The sequence below is a fragment of the Atractosteus spatula genome, chromosome 5, assembly GCF_055471065.1.
Source record: "Atractosteus spatula isolate fAtrSpa1 chromosome 5, fAtrSpa1.hap1, whole genome shotgun sequence".
In the NCBI taxonomy this organism is placed as follows: Eukaryota; Metazoa; Chordata; class Actinopteri; order Semionotiformes; family Lepisosteidae; genus Atractosteus; species Atractosteus spatula.
The window spans coordinates 946,763-970,023 of NC_142710.1; the positions used below are offsets into that span (position 1 = coordinate 946,763).

Genomic DNA, 23,261 nt, shown 5'->3' on the forward strand with positions numbered 1-23,261 from the left:
ATCCTTCAGGTGCAGCAGCAGTCGGACAACAGGTCTGGCGTCAGGATCCAGCAGCGATACAGCAGTTTCCTGATGCCCTGCCCTCCCCTCTCCTCTCCTCCCACCCGCTCGCTCTCTCCCCATCGCTTCCTGAGTGGGAAAGTCCGTGAAAAGCAGAAGTTCCTCAGCTGATAACAAGCACAGCACCCCAGCCAGCGCAGAGAGAGGCCGGCGTGTCTCACCGCGCTCGGACACACGGGGATCGGCAGGAGACAGGCCGAGAGGCGCACGGCATCCCGCCGCGAACTCGCGTGAACTCGCACCCCCGGACCTCCGCGACAGCCCACGGTCGCGCTCCTCCCGTGGAGGTGGGTAGGGGGGACACGTCCCGCCGCGAGACCCCCGAGTCCGTGCGGCAGCCCGTGAACCCCGTGGGAGTGGGGGCACAGGTGAGTGAGTGTGTGTGTGTGTGTGTAGTGGGGGGTGGTGTCCGTGTCAGGCCAGCTGTGGCCACCGCTGTCTCCACCCCGCCAGGCGGATATTCCTGCCGTGTCGTGTCGTGCCGTGCCGTGACTACCGCCGCCGGCCCCTGTTCATCCCCCGTGGCGCTCCGTGGTCCGGGACACGTGGGACGCGACCCACAGAGCGAACTGGACGTCCGCGTATCGGTGGTGCCGCGGGGCGTCTCTGGGGGTCCCCGCCGTACAGGGTCGGGTCGGGTGGGGTCGGGGGGTCGGGGCAGTGCGTGGGCAGTGAGTGGGCCCCGTCAGCACATTCCTCCAGCGGCGAGCCGACTCGCGTGTGCAGTCACCTTGAAAACTGCTGGACTCTGCTTCTTCAAGGAGGTCTTATCAATTCCTCTTGAACCTTGAACCCCCTCTCTCGTGCCTGCCTCCACCCCCACTGTATCTCCCTCTTTCACTGCTCTCACGTCTTCCTGGTCCTGAAAGTGAAAATCCACTGGTTTAACACTGTGTACAGTTATAATCTAGTGTCTCTCACACACTGACTCTGTGTACAGTTATAATCCAGTCTTTCACACTGACTCTGTGTACAGTTATAATCTAGTGTCTCTCACTGACTCTGTGTACAGTTATAATCTAGTGTCTCACACACTGACTCTGTGTACAGTTATACTCTAGTTTCTCTCACTGACTCTGTGTACAGTTATAATCTAGTGTCTCTCACACACTGACTCTGTGTACAGTTATAATCCAGTCTTTCACACTGACTCTGTGTACAGTTATAATCTAGTGTCTCTCACTGACTCTGTGTACAGTTATAATCTAGTGTCTCACACACTGACTCTGTGTACAGTTATAATCTAGTGTCTCACACTGACTCTGTGTACAGTTATAATCTAGTGTCTCTCACACATTGACTCTGTGTACAGTTATAATCTAGTGTCTCACACTGACTCTGTGTACAGTTATAATCTAGTGTCTCTCACACTGACTCTGTGTACAGTTATAATCCAGTCTTTCACACTGACACTGTGTACAGTTATAATCTAGTGTCTCACACTGACTCTGTGTACAGTTATAATCCACTGTCTCACACTGACTCTGTGTACAGTTATAATTTTGTGTCTCTCATACTGACTCTGTGTACAGTTATAATCTAGTGTCTCACTGACACTGTGTACAGTTATAATCTAGTGTCTCTCACTGACTCTGTGTACAGTTATAATCCAGTGTCTCTCACACACTGACTGTGTACAGTTATAATCTAGTGTCTCACTGACTCTGTGTACAGTTATAATCTAGTGTCTCTCACACTGACTCTGTGTACAGTTATAATCTAGTGTCTCTCACACACTGACTCTGTGTACAGTTGTAATCTAGTGTCTCTCACACACTGACTCTGTGTACAGTTATAATCTAGTGTCTCACACTGACACTGTGTACAGTTATACTCTAGTTTCTCTCACTGACTCTGTGTACAGTTATAATCTAGTGTCTCTCACACACTGACTCTGTGTACAGTTATAATCCACTCTCTCACACTGACACTGTGTACAGTTATAATCTAGTGTCTCACACTGACACTGTGTACAGTTATAATCTAGTGTCTCACACACTGACTCTGTGTACAGTTATAATCTAGTGTCTCACACTGATACTGTGTACAGTTATAATCTAGTCTCACACATTGACTCTGTGTACAGTTATAATCTAGTGTCTCACACTGACACTGTGTACAGCTATAATCTAGTCTCTCACACTGACACTGTGTACAGTTATAATCTAGTGTCTCACACTGACTCTGTGTACAGTTATAATCCACTCTCTCACTGACTCTGTGTACAGTTATAATCTAGTGTCTCACACTGACTCTGTGTACAGTTATAATCCACTCTTTCACACTGACTCTGTGTACAGTTATAATCTAGTGTCTCTCACACTGACTCTGTGTACAGTTATAATCTAGTGTCTCACACTGACGCTGTGTACAGTTATAATCTAGTGTCTCACACTGACTCTGTGTACAGTTATAATCTAGTCTCACACATTGACTCTGTGTACAGTTATAATCTAGTGTCTCACACTGACACTGTGTACAGTTATAATCCACTCTCTCACACTGACACTGTGTACAGTTATAATCTAGTGTCTCACACTGACACTGTGTACAGTTATAATCTAGTCTCACACATTGACTCTGTGTACAGCTATAATCTAGTCTCTCACACTGACACTGTGTACAGTTATAATCTAGTGTCTCACACTGACTCTGTGTACAGTTATAATCCACTCTCTCACTGACTCTGTGTACAGTTATAATCTAGTGTCTCTCACACTGACTCTGTCTACAGTTATAATCTAGTGTCTCACACTGACTCTGTGTACAGTTATAATCCACTCTTGCACACTGACTCTGTGTACAGTTATAATCTAGTGTCTCTCACACTGACTCTGTCTACAGTTATAATCTAGTGTCTCACACTGACTCTGTGTACAGTTATAATCTAGTGTCTCACACTGACTCTGTGTACAGTTATAATCCACTCTCTCACACATTGACTCTGTGTACAGTTATAATCTAGTGTCTATCTCACTGACTCTGTGTACAGTTATAATCCAGTGTCTCTCACACACTGATTGTGTACAGTTATAATCTAGTGTCTCACTGACTCTGTGTACAGTTATAATCTAGTGTCTCTCACACTGACTCTGTGTACAGTTATAATCTAGTGTCTCTCACACACTGACTCTGTGTACAGTTGTAATCTAGTGTCTCTCACACACTGACTCTGTGTACAGTTATAATCTAGTGTCTCACACTGACACTGTGTACAGTTATACTCTAGTTTCTCTCACTGACTCTGTGTACAGTTATAATCTAGTGTCTCTCACACACTGACTCTGTGTACAGTTATAATCCACTCTCTCACACTGACACTGTGTACAGTTATAATCTAGTGTCTCACACTGACACTGTGTACAGTTATAATCTAGTGTCTCACACACTGACTCTGTGTACAGTTATAATCTAGTGTCTCACACTGATACTGTGTACAGTTATAATCTAGTGTCTCACACACTGACTCTGTGTACAGTTATAATCTAGTGTCTCACACTGATACTGTGTACAGTTATAATCTAGTCTCACACATTGACTCTGTGTACAGTTATAATCTAGTGTCTCACACTGATACTGTGTACAGTTATAATCTAGTGTCTCACACTGATACTGTGTACAGTTATAATCTAGTGTCTCACACACTGACTCTGTGTACAGTTATAATCTAGTGTCTCACACTGATACTGTGTACAGTTATAATCTAGTCTCACACATTGACTCTGTGTACAGTTATAATCTAGTGTCTCACACTGACACTGTGTACAGCTATAATCTAGTCTCTCACACTGACACTGTGTACAGTTATAATCTAGTGTCTCACACTGACTCTGTGTACAGTTATAATCCACTCTTTCACACTGACTCTGTGTACAGTTATAATCTAGTGTCTCACACTGACTCTGTGTACAGTTATAATCTAGTCTCACACATTGACTCTGTGTACAGTTATAATCTAGTGTCTCACACTGACACTGTGTACAGTTATAATCCACTCTCTCACACTGACACTGTGTACAGTTATAATCTAGTGTCTCACACTGACACTGTGTACAGTTATAATCTAGTCTCACACATTGACTCTGTGTACAGCTATAATCTAGTCTCTCACACTGACACTGTGTACAGTTATAATCTAGTGTCTCACACTGACTCTGTGTACAGTTATAATCCACTCTCTCACTGACTCTGTGTACAGTTATAATCCACTCTCTCACTGACTCTGTGTACAGTTATAATCTAGTGTCTCTCACACTGACTCTGTCTACAGTTATAATCTAGTGTCTCACACTGACTCTGTGTACAGTTATAATCCACTCTTGCACACTGACTCTGTGTACAGTTATAATCTAGTGTCTCTCACACTGACTCTGTCTACAGTTATAATCTAGTGTCTCACACTGACTCTGTGTACAGTTATAATCTAGTGTCTCACACTGACTCTGTGTACAGTTATAATCCACTCTCTCACACATTGACTCTGTGTACAGTTATAATCTAGTGTCTATCTCACTGACTCTGTGTACAGTTATAATCTAGTGTCTCTCACACTGACTCTGTCTACAGTTATAATCTAGTGTCTCACACTGACTCTGACTCAGGGCCAGGCTGAGATGTGGGGAGGAGCTGTGGTCAGGGGGCAGGGTCACAGCGCCGGTCAGTGTCCCAGCAGGGCCAGGCTGAGATGTGGACGAGGAGCTGTGGTCAGGGGGCGATTCCTTTCATGTCTTTGTTTTGGAGCATCACACGCAAATAAGCATTTAATAAGCAGTTGTGCATATGACGATAAACTGAGCTGGACTAAACTAACCTTTTCTTCCTCTTCCCTGTAGCTGTGACCATGACAACGAGCGCCCACCAATAAGACCGCTCAGGACACAGGACGACCGCTCCCCCTTTTGCCCGTAGCCCCGCCCAGTTCCGGTAAACCCCGCCCCCCCCGGGCAGTGGGGGAAGCGACAGAGGGAGCGCGTGCGACCAATCAGGGACTCGGAGCCGGGACGATGGCCGACTACAGCCCCGCCCCCACCCGGGAGGAAGCGGGGGAGGGGCCGGCCTCCGCGGCGACCAACGGCGGGGCCGCGGGGGCGGCGGGCTCGCAGGAGTCCATGAAGCTGAAGAAGGAGATCTCGCTGCTCAACGGCGTCTGCCTGATCGTGGGCAACATGATCGGCTCGGGCATCTTCGTCTCCCCGAAGGGCGTGCTGATGTACAGCGCCTCCTACGGGCTGTCGCTGGTGATCTGGGCGGTGGGCGGGCTCTTCTCGGTGCTGGGCGCCCTCTGCTATGCCGAGCTGGGCACCACCATCACCAAGTCGGGCGCCAGCTACGCCTACATCCTGGAGGCCTTCGGGGGCTTCATCGCCTTCATCCGCCTGTGGACGTCCCTCCTCATCATCGAGCCCACCAGCCAGGCCGTCATCGCCATCACCTTCTCCAACTACATGCTGCAGCCCCTCTTCCCCAGCTGCCAGTCGCCCTACAGCGCCAACCGGCTGCTGGCCGCCGCCTGTATCTGTGAGTGGGACTCGCCTCCGGCACACTAGGGGGCGCTGTGAGACAGACAGGCGGGTCCTTGATCGATCCCGGGAGGGAGATCGCAGTGCCACAGCAGCCAGGCACTGTCAACACAGCACAGCACAACTGTGGTGACGCAACAATACACCGATAGTGAGAAGTGTGGTAAAGAGTGGAGTATAGAGAGTTGCACCCAATACAGAAGATACCACACCAAGCCAGAGGGTAGTGCACAGTGTAGATCTACTGCACAGATCCACTTCCACACATCGCACAGCAGTCGTGGACAGAACACCAGCTGTGAGCAGAGGGTTCAGGTTTAGTCCCAGAACAGGTCAGTGTTGCCCCTGCCCAGACACACAGCGGACGTGTTGTAGAGTCTCATGGCAGGGGGCAAGAATGAGCTCCTGTAGCGCCCCCTGTCGCACCGTGGCTGGATCACAGTGCCTGCTGCTGGACGTGCTCTTCATCCTCACAAGCGTGTCCTAGAGGGGACGGGAGACGCTGTCCATGATGGGCATTAATTTGGACAGCGTTCTCCTCTCCGCCGCTCCCTCCAGGGGGGTCCAGGTCAGCCCCAGTGACAGAGCTTGCTCTCCTGATGAGCTTGTCCAGCCTGTCAGCGTCCACATGAGGTCCAGTCCAGTCCAGTCCAGTTCAGTCCCCACCTCGTTGCACTTAACCTTTCGAACGCCTCCCGTCTGCTCAAAGTCCCTAACGGTCTTTTAATGGCTTCTGGTTCTTCTTGTCGTTCTTCTGGATCTCGGTGCTGTAAACCAGGATGTCGTTCGTTCTCGTCCTGAGAGCGTATTTGTGGTTTCACACGGTGTTTCTGTCACGTCTTACCTCGCTGACCTTTTGTCCCTTTGTCTCTCTGGGCGGATTTAGGTCTGACATCGGACTCGTTAAGTCTGGTGTTCCTCAGGGCTCAATCCTGGGGCCCTTGGTCAGATTTTTGAGACCGCTTGGCCTCAAGACTCGCTTCTGTGCTGACGATACTCAAATCTACTTCCATACCAAACCTGACACTGATGTGACTGTCTCCATTTTCTCCAATCGCATCTCCGACATCAAGACATGGATGACTCAAAATGTCATCATCTCAACTGTGACGAGACTGAAGTCATGCTTATTGGCAACTTTGTTAAGCCAGTCCCATAAGATCTCTTTACTGGCCCTATACAGTCTCCTGCATGAGGACTGTGTCTTTTCCTCATGAGACACACAGACAGGGAGAGAAGCTGGGGGTCAGAGCGCAGGGTCAGCCAATTATACAGCACCCCTGGAGCAGCTGGGGTTAAGGGCCTTGCTCAGGGGCCCGATGGAGTAGGATTCCTCTGCCGGCCGCGGGATTCGAACCGGCAACCTTCCAGCCACAGGTGCAGATCCTGATCCACAGAGCTGCCACATCGCCCCCCACAGACACACCACACCTCTCCTGTAACCCCGTCTGTGGATGGTACTGTACTTGAACTTCAGTCTAAATTGAAAAACTTGGGGTGATATTTGATTCAGGTTTGCCATTCGACCCACATGTGCAGCATGTTGTCAAAACATCATTCTTGCACCTCAGGAATATCGCCAGACGAGGTCTCATGTTGTCTCTGCTCGCTGGGGTGTCTAAATCCACAGTGAACAAACTCCAGTCTGTCCAAACTTCGGCAGCCAGAATCCCGACCAGGTCTAGTGCAAGTGATCACATTACTCCCGTCCTGGAGTCCCTGCACTGGCTCCCGGTCAAATTCCGTGTGGACTTCAAAATCCTCCTGCTCACCTACAAGGCTCCGCATGGCAGAACTATTATCTGAACTATTATCGCCCTACTCCCCACCTCACAACCTTCGCTCTTTTAATTCTGGGCTCCTGTCTGTCCCCCAAGCCCGTCTACACTCTGGGGGTGACAGGGCCTTCTCCTGTTGTGCCCCCAAGCTCTGGACCTCTCTCTCCAAGGATATCAGAGAGTCACCTTCTCTAAACTCCTTCAAATCCAGACTCCAAACCCTCTTCTTCAGAAGAGCCTTTACTGAACTGGTTCTGTTCTTCACCCCTCTGCTCCTACAGTATCCAGTACCCCCTCTGTCGGTGTATTCTCATTGTGTATGTCTTGTGTCTTTTTGTTGTCGTTGTCTTTCTGTAAAGGGCTTTGAGAAGCCTCCTTTGAAGGCGCTATATAAAATGTGGTTTATGATGATGATGATGATGGGGTAGCTTGAAGGGCAGGGTAGCTGCAGTCCGTGCTCCAGACAGTGGTCACGTACCCCTCCGGAAACCGTCCTGTGTCCGAGAGAGCTGTTGAGGCAGGGTTCTGGGCTCGACGCCGGGCTGGGCAGGCCTCCTGCTCTCCGCTGCCACCTCTCTTGGTGTGAGGAGCGCCGCCCGCGCCCCCAGTTCCTTCCTGTGGCGGGGCTGCCCTGCGTCAGCGGGAACGCGCGGTTGTGTAATACCCCCCCCACAGGGGCAGGAGTGCTGCTGCAGGCAGAAAAACAGAGCAGCTCAGCAGCTGGCCCTGACGCACCCACACACGTCACACGCACACACACACACATCACACACCAGGTCACGCGCACACACACACACACACACACACCAGGTCACGCACACAGACACACACACACACGCGCACACACAGACACACACATCACACACCAGGTCACGCGCACAGACACACACACACACGCGCACACACAGACACACACATCACACACCAGGTCACGCGCACAGACACACACACACACGCGCACACACAGACACACACATCACACACCAGGTCACGCGCACAGACACACACACATCACACACCAGGTCACGCACACGCACACGCACACACACACACACGCGCACACACAGACACACACATCACACACCAGGTCACGCACACGCGCACACACACACACACACACACACGTCACACGCACACACACACACATCACACACCAGGTCACGCGCACAGACACACACACACACGCGCACACACAGACACACACATCACACACCAGGTCACGCGCACAGACACACACACATCACACACCAGGTCACGCACACGCACACACACACACACGCGCACACACAGACACACACATCACACACCAGGTCACGCGCACAGACACACACACATCACACACCAGGTCACGCACACGCACACACACACACACGCGCACACACAGACACACACATCACACACCAGGTCACGCGCACAGACACACACACATCACACACCAGGTCACGCACACGCACACACACACACACGCGCGCACACACAGACACACACATCACACACCAGGTCACGCGCACAGACACACACACATCACACACCAGGTCACGCACACGCACACACACACACGCGCACACACAGACACACACATCACACACCAGGTCACGCGCACAGACACACACACATCACACACCAGGTCACGCACACGCACACACACACACACGCGCACACACAGACACACACATCACACACCAGGTCACACGCACAGACACACACACATCACACACCAGGTCACGCACGCGCACACACAGACACACACATCACACACCAGGTCATGCGCACTCACAGACACACACATCACATACCAGATCACGTGCACACACAGACACACATCACACACCAGGTCACGCGCACACACAGACAGACACATCACACCAGGTCACGCACACACACACATCTCACACGCACACACACACACACACGCACACACACACAGACACACACATCACACACCAGGTCACGCACACACACAGACACACACATCACACCAGGTCACGCGCACACTCACACATCACACACACACACACCAGGTCACGCACACACACAGACACACACATCACACACCAAGTCACGTGCACACACATACACACATCACACACCAGGTCATGCGCGCACACGCACACATCACACACCAGGTCATGGTCATGCACAGTAGGGGTGTCCTGACTGCCGGTCAGTACAGATCCCAGGACACTGTCAGTAAGAGTAGGGGTGTCCTGACTGCTGGTCAGTCCAGATCCCAGGACACTGTCAGTAAGAGTAGGGGTGTCCTGACTGCCGGTCAGTCCAGATCCCAGGACACTGTCAGTAAGAGTAGGGGTGTCCTGACTGCCGGTCAGTCCAGATCCCAGGACACTGTCAGTAAGAGTAGGGGTGTCCTGACTGCTGGTCAGTCCAGATCCCAGGACACTGTCAGTAAGAGTAGGGGTGTCCTGACTGGTCAGCACAGATCCCAGGACACTGTCAGTAAGAGTAGGGGTGTCCTGACTGCTGGTCAGTACAGATCCCTGGACACTGTCAGTAAGAGTAGGGGTGTCCTGACTGGTCAGCACAGATCCCAGAACACTGTCAGTAAGAGTAGGGGTGTCCTGACTGGTCAGTACAGATCCCAGGACACTGTCAGTAAGAGTAGGGGTGTCTTGACTGCTGGTCAGTCCAGATCCCAGGACACTGTCAGTACAGGTTATGGAACAATTTCTCTCTCCTCCCCTGATCTGCTGTGCAGGTTGGGGTACAGTCTGGGGTACAGTTTCTCTCTGATCCCCCTGATCTGCTGTGCAGGTTGGGGTACAGTCTGGGGTACAGTTTCTCTCTGCTCCCCCTGATCTGCTGTGCAGGTTGGGGTACAGTCTGGGATACAGTTACTCTCTCCTCCTCTGATCTGCTGTGCAGGTTGGGGTACAGTCTGGGGTACAGTTTCTCTCTGCTCCCCCTGATCTGCTGTGCAGGTTGGGGTACAGTCTGGGACGTCTGGAGACCAGGGGGCTGGCAGTGAGCCGGTGTCCCTGTAGTGTTATCAGCAGTGCGAGTGTTTGTTCTGCTCAGCGCTGCTGAGTAAAAGGAGCAGACAGCGATAAGGCAGACAGCCTGATAAGCTCTTTCCCACAAACATGTTTTCACGAAGCCAGGGCTTGAAGTCCTGAAGGACGGGCCTCTGGGTCAGAGGAGAAGCGCCAAGGTGCCGGACTCCCAGCCAGTCAGCGTGGCAACCTGCTGCTGCTCGGTTTTATCATCAGCAGGCCCGCAGACTGCCTGGAAACCGGCTTGTATTACTGCTGCTATAATACCATAAACCTGTCCGGTTACAATAGGAGCTACAGTCCCAGTACAGGAGAACAGTCCAGTTACAATAGGAGCTACAGTCCAGTACAGGAGAACAGTCCAGTTACAATAGGAGCTACAGTCCCAGTACAGGAGAACAGTCCTGTTACAATAGGAGCTACAGTCCCAGTACAGGAGAACAGTCCTGTTACAATAGGAGCTACAGTCCAGTACAGGAGACCAGTCCTGTTACAACAGGAGCTACAGTCCAGTGCAGTAGAACAGTCCAGTTACAATAGGAGCTACAGTCCAGTACAGTAGACCAGTCCAGTTACAATAGGAGCTACAGTCCAGTACAGTAGAACAGTCCTGTTACAATAGGAGCTACAGTCCAGTACAGGAGAACAGTCCAGTTACAATAGGAGCTACAGTCCAGTACAGTAGAACAGCCCTGTTACAATAGGAGCTACAGTCCCAGTACAGTAGACCAGTCCTGTTACAATAGGAGCTACAGTCCAGTACAGGAGAACAGTCCTGTTACAATAGGAGCTACAGTCCAGTACAGTAGACCAGTCCAGTTACAATAGGAGCTACAGTCCAGTACAGTAGAACAGTCCTGTTACAGTAGGAGCTACAGTCCAGTACAGGAGAACAGTCCAGTTACAATAGGAGCTACAGTCCAGTACAGTAGACCAGTCCTGTTACAATAGGAGCTAGCGTCCAGTACAAGAGAACAGCCCTGTTACAATAGGAGCTACAGTCCCAGTACAGTAGACCAGTCCTGTTACAATAGGAGCTACAGTCCAGTACAGGAGAACAGTCCTGTTACAATAGGAGCTACAGTCCAGTACAGGAGAACAGTCCTGTTACAATAGGAGCTACAGTCCAGTACAGTAGACCAGCCCAGTTACAATAGGAGCTACAGTCCAGTACAGGAGAACAGTCCTGTTACAATAGGAGCTACAGTCCCAGTACAGTAGAACAGTCCTGTTACAATAGGAGCTACAGTCCAGTACAGTAGACCAGCCCAGTTACAATAGGAGCTACAGTCCAGTACAGGAGAACAGTCCAGTTACAACAGGAGCTACAGTCCAGTACAGGAGAACAGTCCAGTTACACTTGGAGCTACAGTCCCAGTACAGAGGTGTGTGTGTTTTAGTGTGCCCGGGGATAGTCTGGGAGGAGGTCAGATGAATAAGACGAATAGAGGAGCAGAAGAGAAGAGCGAAGGACAAAGAGAGGACTGTCTAGTTAATTATTACTTAATTCTCTGAGTAACAGTACTATCAGATATGAAGAAATATTAATGTATGACTCATGTTGAATTTCAAAAGCATTTCTATAATCTGAGTATAATACTTTTAAATTAACCCCAGTGTTAATGTCAGTCAGTGTGTCTGTATGAACCCCTCTCTCTCAGTGCAGTGTTAATGTGCTGGAGTGTCCAGTCAGTCAGTGTGTCTGTATGAACCCCTCTCTCTCAGTGCAGTGTTAATGTACTGGAGTGTCCAGTCAGTGTGTCTGTATGAACCCCTCTCTCTCAGTGCAGTGTTAATGTACTGGAGTGTCCAGTCAGTGTGTCTGTATGAACCCCTCTCTCTCAGTGCAGTGTTAATGTACTGGAGTGTCCAGTCAGTCAGTGTGTCTGTATGAACCCCTCTCTCTCAGTGCAGTGTTAATGTACTGGAGTGTCCAGTCAGTCAGTGTGTCTGTATGAACCCCTCTCTCTCAGTGCAGTGTTAATGTACTGGAGTGTCCAGTCAGTCAGTGTGTCTGTATGAACCCCTCTCTCTCAGTGCAGTGTTAATGTACTGGAGTGTCCAGTCAGTGTGTCTGTATGAACCCCTCTCTCTCAGTGCAGTGTTAATGTACTGGAGTATCCAGTCAGTGTGTCTGTATGAACCCCTCTCTTTCAGTGCAGTGTTAATGTACTGGAGTGTCCAGTCAGTCAGTGTGTCTGTATGAACCCCTCTCTCTCAGTGCAGTGTTAATGTACTGGAGTGTCCAGTCAGTCAGTGTGTCTGTATGAACCCCTCTCTCTCAGTGCAGTGTTAATGTACTGGAGTGTCCAGTCAGTGTGTCTGTATGAACCCCTCTCTCTCAGTGCAGTGTTAATGTACTGGAGTGTCCAGTCAGTCAGTGTGTCTGTATGAACCCCTCTCTCTCAGTGCAGTGTTAATGTACTGGAGTGTCCAGTCAGTGTGTCTGTATGAACCCCTCTCTCTCAGTGCAGTGTTAATGTACTGGAGTGTCCAGTCAGTCAGTGTGTCTGTATGAACCCCTCTCTCTCAGTGCAGTGTTAATGTACTGGAGTGTCCAGTCAGTGTGTCTGTATGAACCCCTCTCTCTCAGTGCAGTGTTAATGTACTGGAGTGTCCAGTCAGTCAGTGTGTCTGTATGAACCCCTCTCTCTCAGTGCAGTGTTAATGTACTGGAGTGTCCAGTCAGTGTGTCTGTATGAACCCCTCTCTCTCAGTGCAGTGTTAATGTACTGGAGTGTCCAGTCAGTCAGTGTGTCTGTATGAACCCCTCTCTCTCAGTGCAGTGTTAATGTACTGGAGTGTCCAGTCAGTGTGTCTGTATGAACCCCTCTCTCTCAGTGCAGTGTTAATGTGTATATTCTCCCCACTGTTAAATTCCCTCTCCTTTCATTCCTCTTTGTAGTATAGTCTGCTGAGCTCAGCAGTTTCAGACTTCAAAAACTGTCTGTTGTGCTGTATCAGCACCACCACTTCCTCAGCCACTGTCACAATGACACACAGAAGAGTGACTTCCATAGTTTATACTGCTAGAGTTATTGTGAGTCATTAGATTATAACTGTACAGAGTCAGTGTGAGACACTAGATTATAACTTTACACAGAGTCAGTGAGATAGACACTAGATTATAACTGTACACAGAGTCAGTGTGAGAGACACTAGATTATAACTGTACACAGAGTCAGTGTGTGAGACACTAGATTATAACTGTACACAGAGTCAGTGTGAAAGACTGGATTATAACTACACAGAGTCAGTGTGTGAGAGACACTAGATTATAACTGTACACAGAGTCAATGTGTGAGAGACACTAGATTATAACTGTACACAGTGTCAGTGTGAAAGACTGGATTATAACTACACAGAGTCAGTGTGTGAGAGACACTAGATTATAACTGTACACAGAGTCAGTGTGAAAGACTGGATTATAACTGTACACAGAGTCAGTGTGTGAGAGACACTAGATTATAACTGTACACAGTGTCAGTGTGAGACAGTAGATTATAACTGTACACAGAGTCAGTGAGAGAAACTAGATTATAACTGTACACAGTGTCAGTGTGACATAGTAGATTATAACTGTACACAGAGTCAGTGTGAGACACTAGAGTATAACTGTACACAGAGTCAGTGTGACACAGTAGATTATAACTGTACACAGAGTCAGTGTGAGACACTAGATTATAACTGTACACAGTGTCAGTGAGATAGACACTAGAGTATAACTGTACACAGAGTCAGTGAGATAGACACTAGATTATAACTGTACACAGAGTCAGTGTGAGACACTAGATTATAACTGTACACAGAGTCAGTGTGAGAGACACTAGATTATAACTGTACACAGTGTGACTGTTAAAACTGTGTCAGGGACTGAACTGTCATTATAATCCAGTGTGTTAATGCCTGTGTGTCTGAGTAATCATGTACAAATCCAACTTCTCCCTCTGTGTCCAGGTCTATTGACGTTTGTGAACTGTGCCTACGTTAAGTGGGGGACTCGGGTTCAAGACTTCTTCACCTACGCCAAGGTCATCGCCCTCATCGCAGTCATCATCGCAGGCATCATCAAAATCTGCCAGGGTACCACACCGACACAACCTTTATACCCCTCTCTCAGCGCAGTGTTAATGTACTGGAGTGTCCAGTCAGTGTGTCTGTATGAACCCCTCTCTCTCAGTGCAGTGTTAATGTACTGGAGTGTCCAGTCAGTCAGTGTGTCTGTATGAACCCCTCTCTCTCAGCGCAGTGTTAATGTACTGGAGTGTCCAGTCAGTGTGTCTGTATGAACCCCTCTCTCTCAGTGCAGTGTTAATGTACTGGAGTGTCCAGTCAGTGTGTCTGTATGAACCCCTCTCTCTCAGTGCAGTGTTAATGTACTGGAGTGTCCAGTCAGTCAGTGTGTCTGTATGAACCCCTCTCTCTCAGTGCAGTGTTAATGTACTGGAGTGTCCAGTCAGTCAGTGTGTCTGTATGAACCCCTCTCTCTCAGTGCAGTGTTAATGTACTGGAGTGTCCAGTCAGTCAGTGTGTCTGTATGAACCCCTCTCTCTCAGTGCAGTGTTAATGTACTGGAGTGTCCAGTCAGTGTGTCTGTATGAACCCCTCTCTCTCAGTGCAGTGTTAATGTACTGGAGTGTCCAGTCAGTGTGTCTGTATTAACCCCTCTCTGTCCTTCAGGATTCACTCAGAATTTCGATGGGATGTTTGAGGGCTCGTCCCGGGACCCTGGTGATATCGCCCTGGCCCTGTACTCTGCCCTGTTCTCCTACTCCGGGTGGGACACCCTCAACTTTGTAACAGAGGAGATTAAGAACCCTGAGAGGTATGTCTGAGGTACTGTTTGTTCTGTTCAATCTCAACACTGTGCCTGTTTGTGTTGTTCAAACTCACCACTGCGCTTGTTTGTTCTGTTCACACTCACCACTGCGCTGGTCTGTTCTGTTCACACTCACCACTGCGCTGGTCTGTTCTGTTCACACTCACCACTGCGCTGGTTTGTTCTGTTCACACTCACCGCTGCGCCGGTTTGTTCTGTTCACACTCACCACTGCGCCGGTTTGTTCTGTTCAAACTCAACACTGCCTGTTTGTGTTGTTCAAACTCACCACTGCACTGGTTTGTTCTGTTCACACTCACCACTGCACCGGTTTGTTCTGTTCAAACTCAACACTGTGCCTGTTTGTGTTGTTCAAACTCACCACTGCGCTGGTTTGTTCTGTTCAAACTCACCACTGCGCTGGTTTGTTCTGTTCAAACTCACCACTGCGCTGGTCTGTTCTGTTCAAACTCACCACTGCGCTGGTCTGTTCTGTTCACACTCACCGCTGCGCTGGTCTGTTCTGTTCACACTCACCACTGCGCCGGTCTGTTCTGTTCACACTCACCACTGCGCTGGTGTGTTCTGTTCAAACTCACCACTGCGCTGGTGTGTGTCATTCAAACCACCACTGCGCTGGTGTGTTCTGTTCAAACTCACCACTGCGCTGGTGTGTGTCATTCAAACCACCACTGCGCTGGTGTGTGTCGTTCAAACTCACCACTGCGCTGGTTTGTTCTGTTCACACTCACCGCTGCGCTGGTCTGTTCAGTTCACACTCACCACTGCGCTGGTCTGTTCTGTTCACACTCACCGCTGCGCCGGTTTGTTCTGTTCACACTCACCACTGCGCCGGTTTGTTCTGTTCACACTCACCGCTGCGCTGGTTTGTTCTGTTCACACTCACCGCTGCGCTGGTGTGTTCTGTTCAAACTCACCACTGCGCTGGTGTGTGTCATTCAAACTCACCGCTGCGCTGGTGTCTGTCATTCAAACTCACCACTGCGTTGGTGTGTGTCATTCACACTCACCGCTGCGCCGGTTTGTTCTGTTCACACTCACCACTGCGCCGGTTTGTTCTGTTCACACTCACCACTGCACCGGTTTGTTCTGTTCACACTCACCACTGCGCTGGTGTGTGTCATTCAAACTCACCACTGCGCTGGTTTGTTCTGTTCACACTCACCACTGCGCTGGTTTGTTCTGTTCACACTCACCACTGCGCCGGTTTGTTCTGTTCACACTCACCGCTGCGCTGGTTTGTTCTGTTCACACTCACCGCTGCGCTGGTGTGTTCTGTTCAAACTCACCACTGCGCTGGTGTGTGTCATTCAAACTCACCGCTGCGCTGGTTTGTTCTGTTCACACTCACCACTGCGCTGGTTTGTTCTGTTCACACTCACCACTGCACTGGTTTGTTCTGTTCAAACTCACCACTGTGCTGGTTTGTTCTGTTCACACCACTGCGCTGGTTTGTTCTGTTCAAACTCACCACTGCGCCGGTTTGTTCTGTTCACACTCACCACTGCGCCGGTTTGTTCTGTTCACACTCACCACTGCGCTGGTTTGTGTTTTTCACGCTCACGTCTGTGCTGCTATCCTTCTGAAGATTGTGTGCCTTCTTCTTCCGGGGAGTCTTGTCGACGGTGACAGGGGCTGAGCGACCTCACAACCCCTAAAAATCAAGGCGCTATATCTTGGGAAAGACAGCAGTGCCGACGCAGTGCTGAGGAATGCTGTGAGATTCATTGTCTGTCTGTCCCGGGACCCCGGTGATACTCTGCCCTGTTCCCCGGCTGCAGCTGGGACACCCTCAGCTTTGTCCCGGCGGAGAGGAAGAACGAGAGGGGGTGGCTCCTCGGAGCTCAGAGCCGCTGCCGCCTCACACACCTGCCTCTGCTGGCTCAGCTCAGCTTGTCTTTTACTGCCCTCTGGTGTTGAAGAGCTGCACGTGCGGGTCGTGGGAGAAATAGTGTCACAGAGAGAGAAGAAACAGCAAAAAGAAACAGACCCTGATGAAGTACAGGCTCAGTGACCACAGCCTGGCCATAGAAACTGGACACAGGCAGACCTGGCTGTCCAGAGAGGACAGGCTCACTGACCACAGCCTGGACACAGACACTGGACACAGACAGACCTGACTGTCCAGAGAGGACAGGCTCAGTGACCACAGCCTGGACACAGAAACTGGACACAGACAGACCTGACTGTCCAGAGAGGACAGGCTCAGTGACCACAGCCTGGACACAGAAACTGGACACAGACAGACCTGGCTGCCCAGAGAGGACAGGCTCAGTGACCACAGCCTGGACACAGAAACTGGACACAGGCAGACCTGGCTGTCCAGAGAGGACAGGCTCAGTGACCACAGCCTGGACACAGGGAGACCTGACTGTCCAGAGAGGACAGGCTCAGTGACCACAGCCTGGACACAGAAACTGGACACAGGCAGACCTGGCTGTCCAGAGAGGACAGGCTCAGTGACCACAGCCTGGACACAGACACTGGACACAGACAGACCTGGCTGCCCAGAGAGGACAGGCTCAGTGACCACAGCCTGGCCATAGAAACTGGACACAGGCAGACCTGGCTGTCCAGAGAGGACAGGCTGTGCTCCCACTGCCAGCGGGGAGAAATAGAGACAGAGGTGCACTTCCTACTGCACTGTGACAGATACTCTGGGATTAGAGAAACATTCTTCCCCAGATTCAGAAATCTAGTCCCAGAGTTCCCACACCTGCCAGAATCACAACGGGTCCCAATCCTACTGGGAGAGGGAGGAGGGAACTCAGTGGATCTGGCAGCCCAGTATGTGATCTCCTGTCACAGCCTGAGGAACAGTGAGCCTGTCTCTCAATAGTAATAATACAGTGTGTGATCTCCTGTCACAGCCTGAGGAACAGACAGTGAGCCTGTCTCTCAGTAATAATAATACAGTGTGTGATCTCCTGTCACAGCCTGAGGAACAGACAGTGAGCCTGTCTCTCAATAATAATAATACAGTGTGTGATCTCGTGTCACAGCCTGAGGAACAGTGAGCCTGTCTCTCAATAATAATAATACAGTGTGTGATCTCTTGTCCCAGCCTGAGGAACAGTGAGCCTGTCTCTCAATAATAATAATACAGTGTGTGATCTCCTGTCACAGCCTGAGGAACAGACAGTGAGCCTGTCTCTCAATAATAATAATACAGTGTGTGATCTCCTGTCCCAGCCTGAGGAACAGACAGTGAGCCTATCTCTCAATAATAATAATACAGTGTGTGATCTCCTGTCACAGCCTGTGGAACAGACAGTGAGCCTGTCTCTCAATAATAATAATACAGTGTGTGATCTCCTGTCACAGCCTGAGGAACAGTGAGCCTGTCTCTCAATAATAATAATACAGTGTGTGATCTCCTGTCACACCCTGAGGAACAGACAGTGAGCCTGTCTCTCAATAATAATAATACAGTGTGTGATCTCCTGTCACAGCATGAGGAACAGACAGTGAGCCTGTCTCTCAATAATAATAACACAGTGTGTGATCTCCTGTCACAGCCTGAGGAACAGTGAGCCTGTCTCTCAATAATAATAATACAGTGTGTGATCTCCTGTCACACCCTGAGGAACAGACAGTGAGCCTGTCTCTCAATAGTAATAATACAGTGTGTGATCTCCTGTCACAGCCTGAGGAACAGTGAGCCTGTCTCTCAATAATAATAATACAGTGTGATCTCGTGTCACAGCCTGAGTGAGCCTGTCTCTTAATAATAATAATAAAGTGTGTGATCTCCTGTCACAGCCTGAGGAACAATGAGCCTGTCTCCCAATAATACTCCTTCTTTCTACAGTATATGTAAATAGTGTTTCCCACACTGAAGGAGACACACGAGGTGTGTTTCCCACACTGAAGGAGACACACGAGGTGCTTTTCCCACACTGAAGGAGACACACGAGGTGTATTATACCCCTCTAGCCTGGTGGGTTCCTAGAAGCTAAGTGGCCCAGGGATCTCAGCCAGTCGTGTCTGGAGAGAAACCAGGGTATCGGCTTCAATATAATGGCTGGGCAGCTTGTTCCACACCCCCACCACCCTCTGTGTAAAGAAGAGCCACCTGTCCTTCGTTTCAAAAGCTCTTTCCTATCAATTCTGGAGGCGTGCTGTGGGTTGACTCAAGAGATGTTGGATGTGCCCCGAGGAAAGACACTAACAGACCCTGAGCCTCTGTCTCCCCCTTGTGTCCGCACTGTGTACTGCAGGAACCTGCCCTTGGCCATTGGGATCTCCATGCCCATCGTGACGACCATCTACATCCTGACCAACCTGGCCTATTACACTGTCCTGGACATCCCCTCCATCCTGGACAGCGACGCTGTGGCCGTGGTGAGTCCAGAGTGCGCTGACACCCAGTGGGGTGGTGTAGTACTGCAACACAACTGCATGGTAAGAGCTGCATTTCTGCTCTTATCGCTTACAGACATTTGCAGATCAGGTGTTTGGAGTCATGAACTGGACCATACCGCTCGCTGTCGCCCTCTCCTGTTTTGGAGGACTGAATGCATCTATTCTGGCAGCATCTCGGTGAGTGGACCTTTCCTACACACACTCTCAGTGCAGTGTTAATGTACTGGAGTGTCCAGTCAGTCAGTGTGTCTGTATGAACCCCTCTCTCTCAGTGCAGTGTTAATGTACTGGAGTGTCCAGTCAGTCAGTGTGTGTGTGTGTATGAACCCCTCTCTCTCAGTGCAGTGTTAATGTACTGGAGTGTCCAGTCAGTCAGTGTGTGTGTATGAACCCCTCTCTCTCAGTGCAGTGTTAATGTACTGGAGTGTCCAGTCAGTCAGTGTGTCTGTATGAACCCCTCTCTCTCAGTGCAGTGTTAATGTACTGGAGTGTCCAGTCAGTGTGTCTGTATGAACCCCTCTCTCTCAGTGCAGTGTTAATGTACTGGAGTGTCCAGTCAGTCAGTGTGTCTGTATGAACCCGTCTCTCTCAGTGCAGTGTTAATGTACTGGAGTGTCCAGTCAGTCAGTGTGTCTGTATGAACCCCTCTCTCTCAGTGCAGTGTTAATGTACTGGAGTGTCCAGTCAGTGTGTCTGTATGAACCCCTCTCTCTCAGTGCAGTGTTAATGTACTGGAGTGTCCAGTCAGTGTGTCTGTATGAACCCCTCTCTCTCAGTGCGGTGTTAATGTATTGGAGTGTCCAGTCAGTCAGTGTGTCTGTATTAACCTGTCTCTCTCTCACAGGCTGTTCTTTGTGGGGTCACGAGAAGGTCACCTCCCAGACTCTCTGTGTATGATCCATATTCATCGCTTCACCCCTGTCCCGGCTCTGCTTTTCAATGTGAGACTTAATTTTCTTCAGAAGTACAGTGTTGAGTAGTATGTACTGCAGTATAGTGGTGTGCGGTATAGTACAGTGTTCTGCAGTATAGTGGTATGCGGTACTGTATAGTGTACTGCAGTATAGTCGTGTGCTGTATAGTACAGTGTACTGCAGTATAGTGGTGTGCGGTACTGTATAGTGTACTGCAGTTTAGTGGCATGCGCTATAGTACAGTGTTCTGCAGTATACAGTGGCGTGCAGTATAAAACAGTGTTCTGCAGTATACAGTGACGTGCGGTATAGTATAGTGTTCTGCAGTATAGTGACGTGCGGTACAGTACAGTGTTCTGCAGTATAGTGGCGTGCGGTACAGTACAGTGTACTACAGTATAGTGGCGTGCAGTACAGTATAGTGTTCTGCAGTATAGTGGCGTGCGGTATAGTACAGTGTACTGCAGTATAGTGGGGTGCGGTACAGTATAGTGTACTGCAGTATAGTGGCATGCGGTACAGTACAGTGTACTGCAGTATAGTGGCGTGCGGTACAGTACAGTGTACTACAGTATAGTGGCGTGCAGTACAGTATAGTGTTCTGCAGTATAGTGGCGTGTGGTACAGTACAGTGTACTACAGTATAGTGGCGTGCGGTACAGTACAGTGTTCTGCAGTATAGTGGCGTGCGGTATAGTACAGTGTACTGCAGTATAGTGGGGTGCGGTACAGTATAGTGTACTGCGGTATAGTGGCGTGCGGTATAGTGGGGTGCGGTACAGTATACTGTACTGCAGTATAGTGGCGTGCAGTACAGTATAGTGTACTAGAGTACAGTGTACTGTAGAGTACAGTGTTTCAGCGTGAACCCTGGTGTGTTGTGTTGTGTTGTGTTGTGTTGTTGTGCAGGGGGCCATGGCTCTGGTCTACCTGTGTGTGGACGACATCTTCCAGCTGATCAACTACTACAGCTTTAGTTACTGGTTCTTCGTGGGTCTGTCCATCGCTGGCCAGCTGTACCTGCGCTGGAAACAGCCTGACCGCCCGCGGCCTCTCAAGGTGAGAGCCTCTGCACACACCACAACACTGTACACACCACACAGCACTCTACACACAACTTTCTACACACACAGTACAACACTGTACACACACAAACACACACTACACACTGTGATCCTCTCTGTCTCTGCAGCTGTGCCTGCTCTTCCCGGTGGTCTTCTGCCTGTGCACTGTACACACACAACACAGCACAACACTCTATACACACACAACACTGTACACACACACACACACACTCCACACTGATCCTCTCTCTGTCTCTGCAGCTGTGCCTGCTCTTCCCGGTGGTCTTCTGCCTGTGCACCGTGTTCCTGGTGGTGGTCCCTCTGTACAGCGACACGCTCAACTCCCTGATTGGCATCGGCATCGCGCTCTCCGGCGTGCCCGTCTACCTGCTCTGCTGCCGCGTGCCCGCCCACCGCCGGCCGGCCTGGCTGCGCCGGGGCATCGGTGAGGAACCCGCCTGCCTCCTCGCTGTCCAGCACTGGGGATCCCCCCCAAACCCCAGTCCGCTCACACACTCCAGCTCTCAGTGGGGAGGAGAGCAGAGTGATGAGGCCAGTTCAGAGAGGGGGGTGATCAGGAGGCCATGACTGGTAAAGACCAGGGGGAGTCTGTCCAGGACACTGGGGTCACACCCCTACTCTTTCTGAGAGACACCCTGGGGTCTTGACTGACCACAGAGAGGCAGGACCTCAGTTTCACGTCTCATCTGAAGGACGGCACCTTGTTTACAGTCTAGTGTCCCCGTCACTGTCCTGGGGCATTAGGACCCACACAGCCCGCAGGGTGAGCGCCCCCTGCTGGCCCCACTCACACCTCTCCCAGGTACTGGCCAGGCTCACCCTGAGCCCCAGTGGGCTGTCAGCGAGCAGCAGGGGGATACAGCTGTGTGGGCTTACTGGGGATCGCTATCCCATGAGCAGTCAGTACACACCCTCCACCTTGTCTCAACCCTGACGTTGCCGTTCATTTGATTTTTTTTTCCAAACAAACCCAGACAAACTGTCTCCTCTGTCCTCAGCGTCCTCCGCCGAGTTGGTTCAGAAAGTCTGCTTCTCCGTGCTGACCGAGATGGACGATGTGGAGGACAAGACGCAGTAGTCAGGCAGAGAAGGCCTGACGTCACAGACGGATACACTGTGCGGGGGGGCGGGGGGTTGTCACAGGTCACAGCGCGCGAGTGAGGAAGAGATTCAACCAATAGCAGCCATCCTTTTGTCTAAGGGCAGGCCCTTTAACACTCCAGCCAGCCAATCAGTGAACACTGAAGTGGACTGGAAAGAGCCAATGGGAAGCAGGCAGTGCTCATCGTCATGGCAGTGAGGGAAGTGTCATTGTGTTGCTATGACAACACTCCAGCACTAGGGGGATGGGATCTTCCCATGTTCTAAGGCCTGTTTTTATAGGATCTACTGATATATTGATAAATATATATATATATTTGCGCATTTGATAAGATTTTAATATATTTTCTTTCTGGAAGGAGGGGGGGAGGGAGAGAGGCAGAGGGTGGTAATTGTGAGAAACAGGCCTAGCTGCATCTTTGAATCACAAATAACAATGAAACACAATCACTAATTAAAAACATTCTTAAAACGGTTTCACCCTGGTCTGTGTGTGTAGATTACTGCCACTGAACATGGTCACATGAACACAAGTAAAAGCCCTCAGATCTCATCCCACCGTGTCTGCAGAAGAGCCAGGGTACCAGT

The 23,261-nt window shown here is 50.2% G+C and overlaps 1 protein-coding gene across 1 annotated transcript; it reads left to right on the forward strand.

The window, feature by feature from the left end:
* Window positions 1-175: 175 nt before the first annotated feature.
* On the forward strand, window positions 176-23,146 carry slc7a7 (solute carrier family 7 member 7). The gene is made up of 10 exons (XM_088916871.1): window positions 176-428; window positions 4,893-5,577; window positions 14,326-14,451; window positions 15,049-15,193; window positions 19,429-19,552; window positions 19,647-19,750; window positions 20,418-20,514; window positions 21,397-21,546; window positions 21,813-21,996; window positions 22,571-23,146. Exons 2-10 carry the CDS (start codon window positions 5,064-5,066, stop codon window positions 22,648-22,650), a joined length of 1,524 nt encoding a protein of 507 aa, XP_088772997.1. The 5' UTR covers window positions 176-428; window positions 4,893-5,063; the 3' UTR covers window positions 22,651-23,146.
* The last annotated feature ends 115 nt before the right edge of the window (window positions 23,147-23,261 follow it).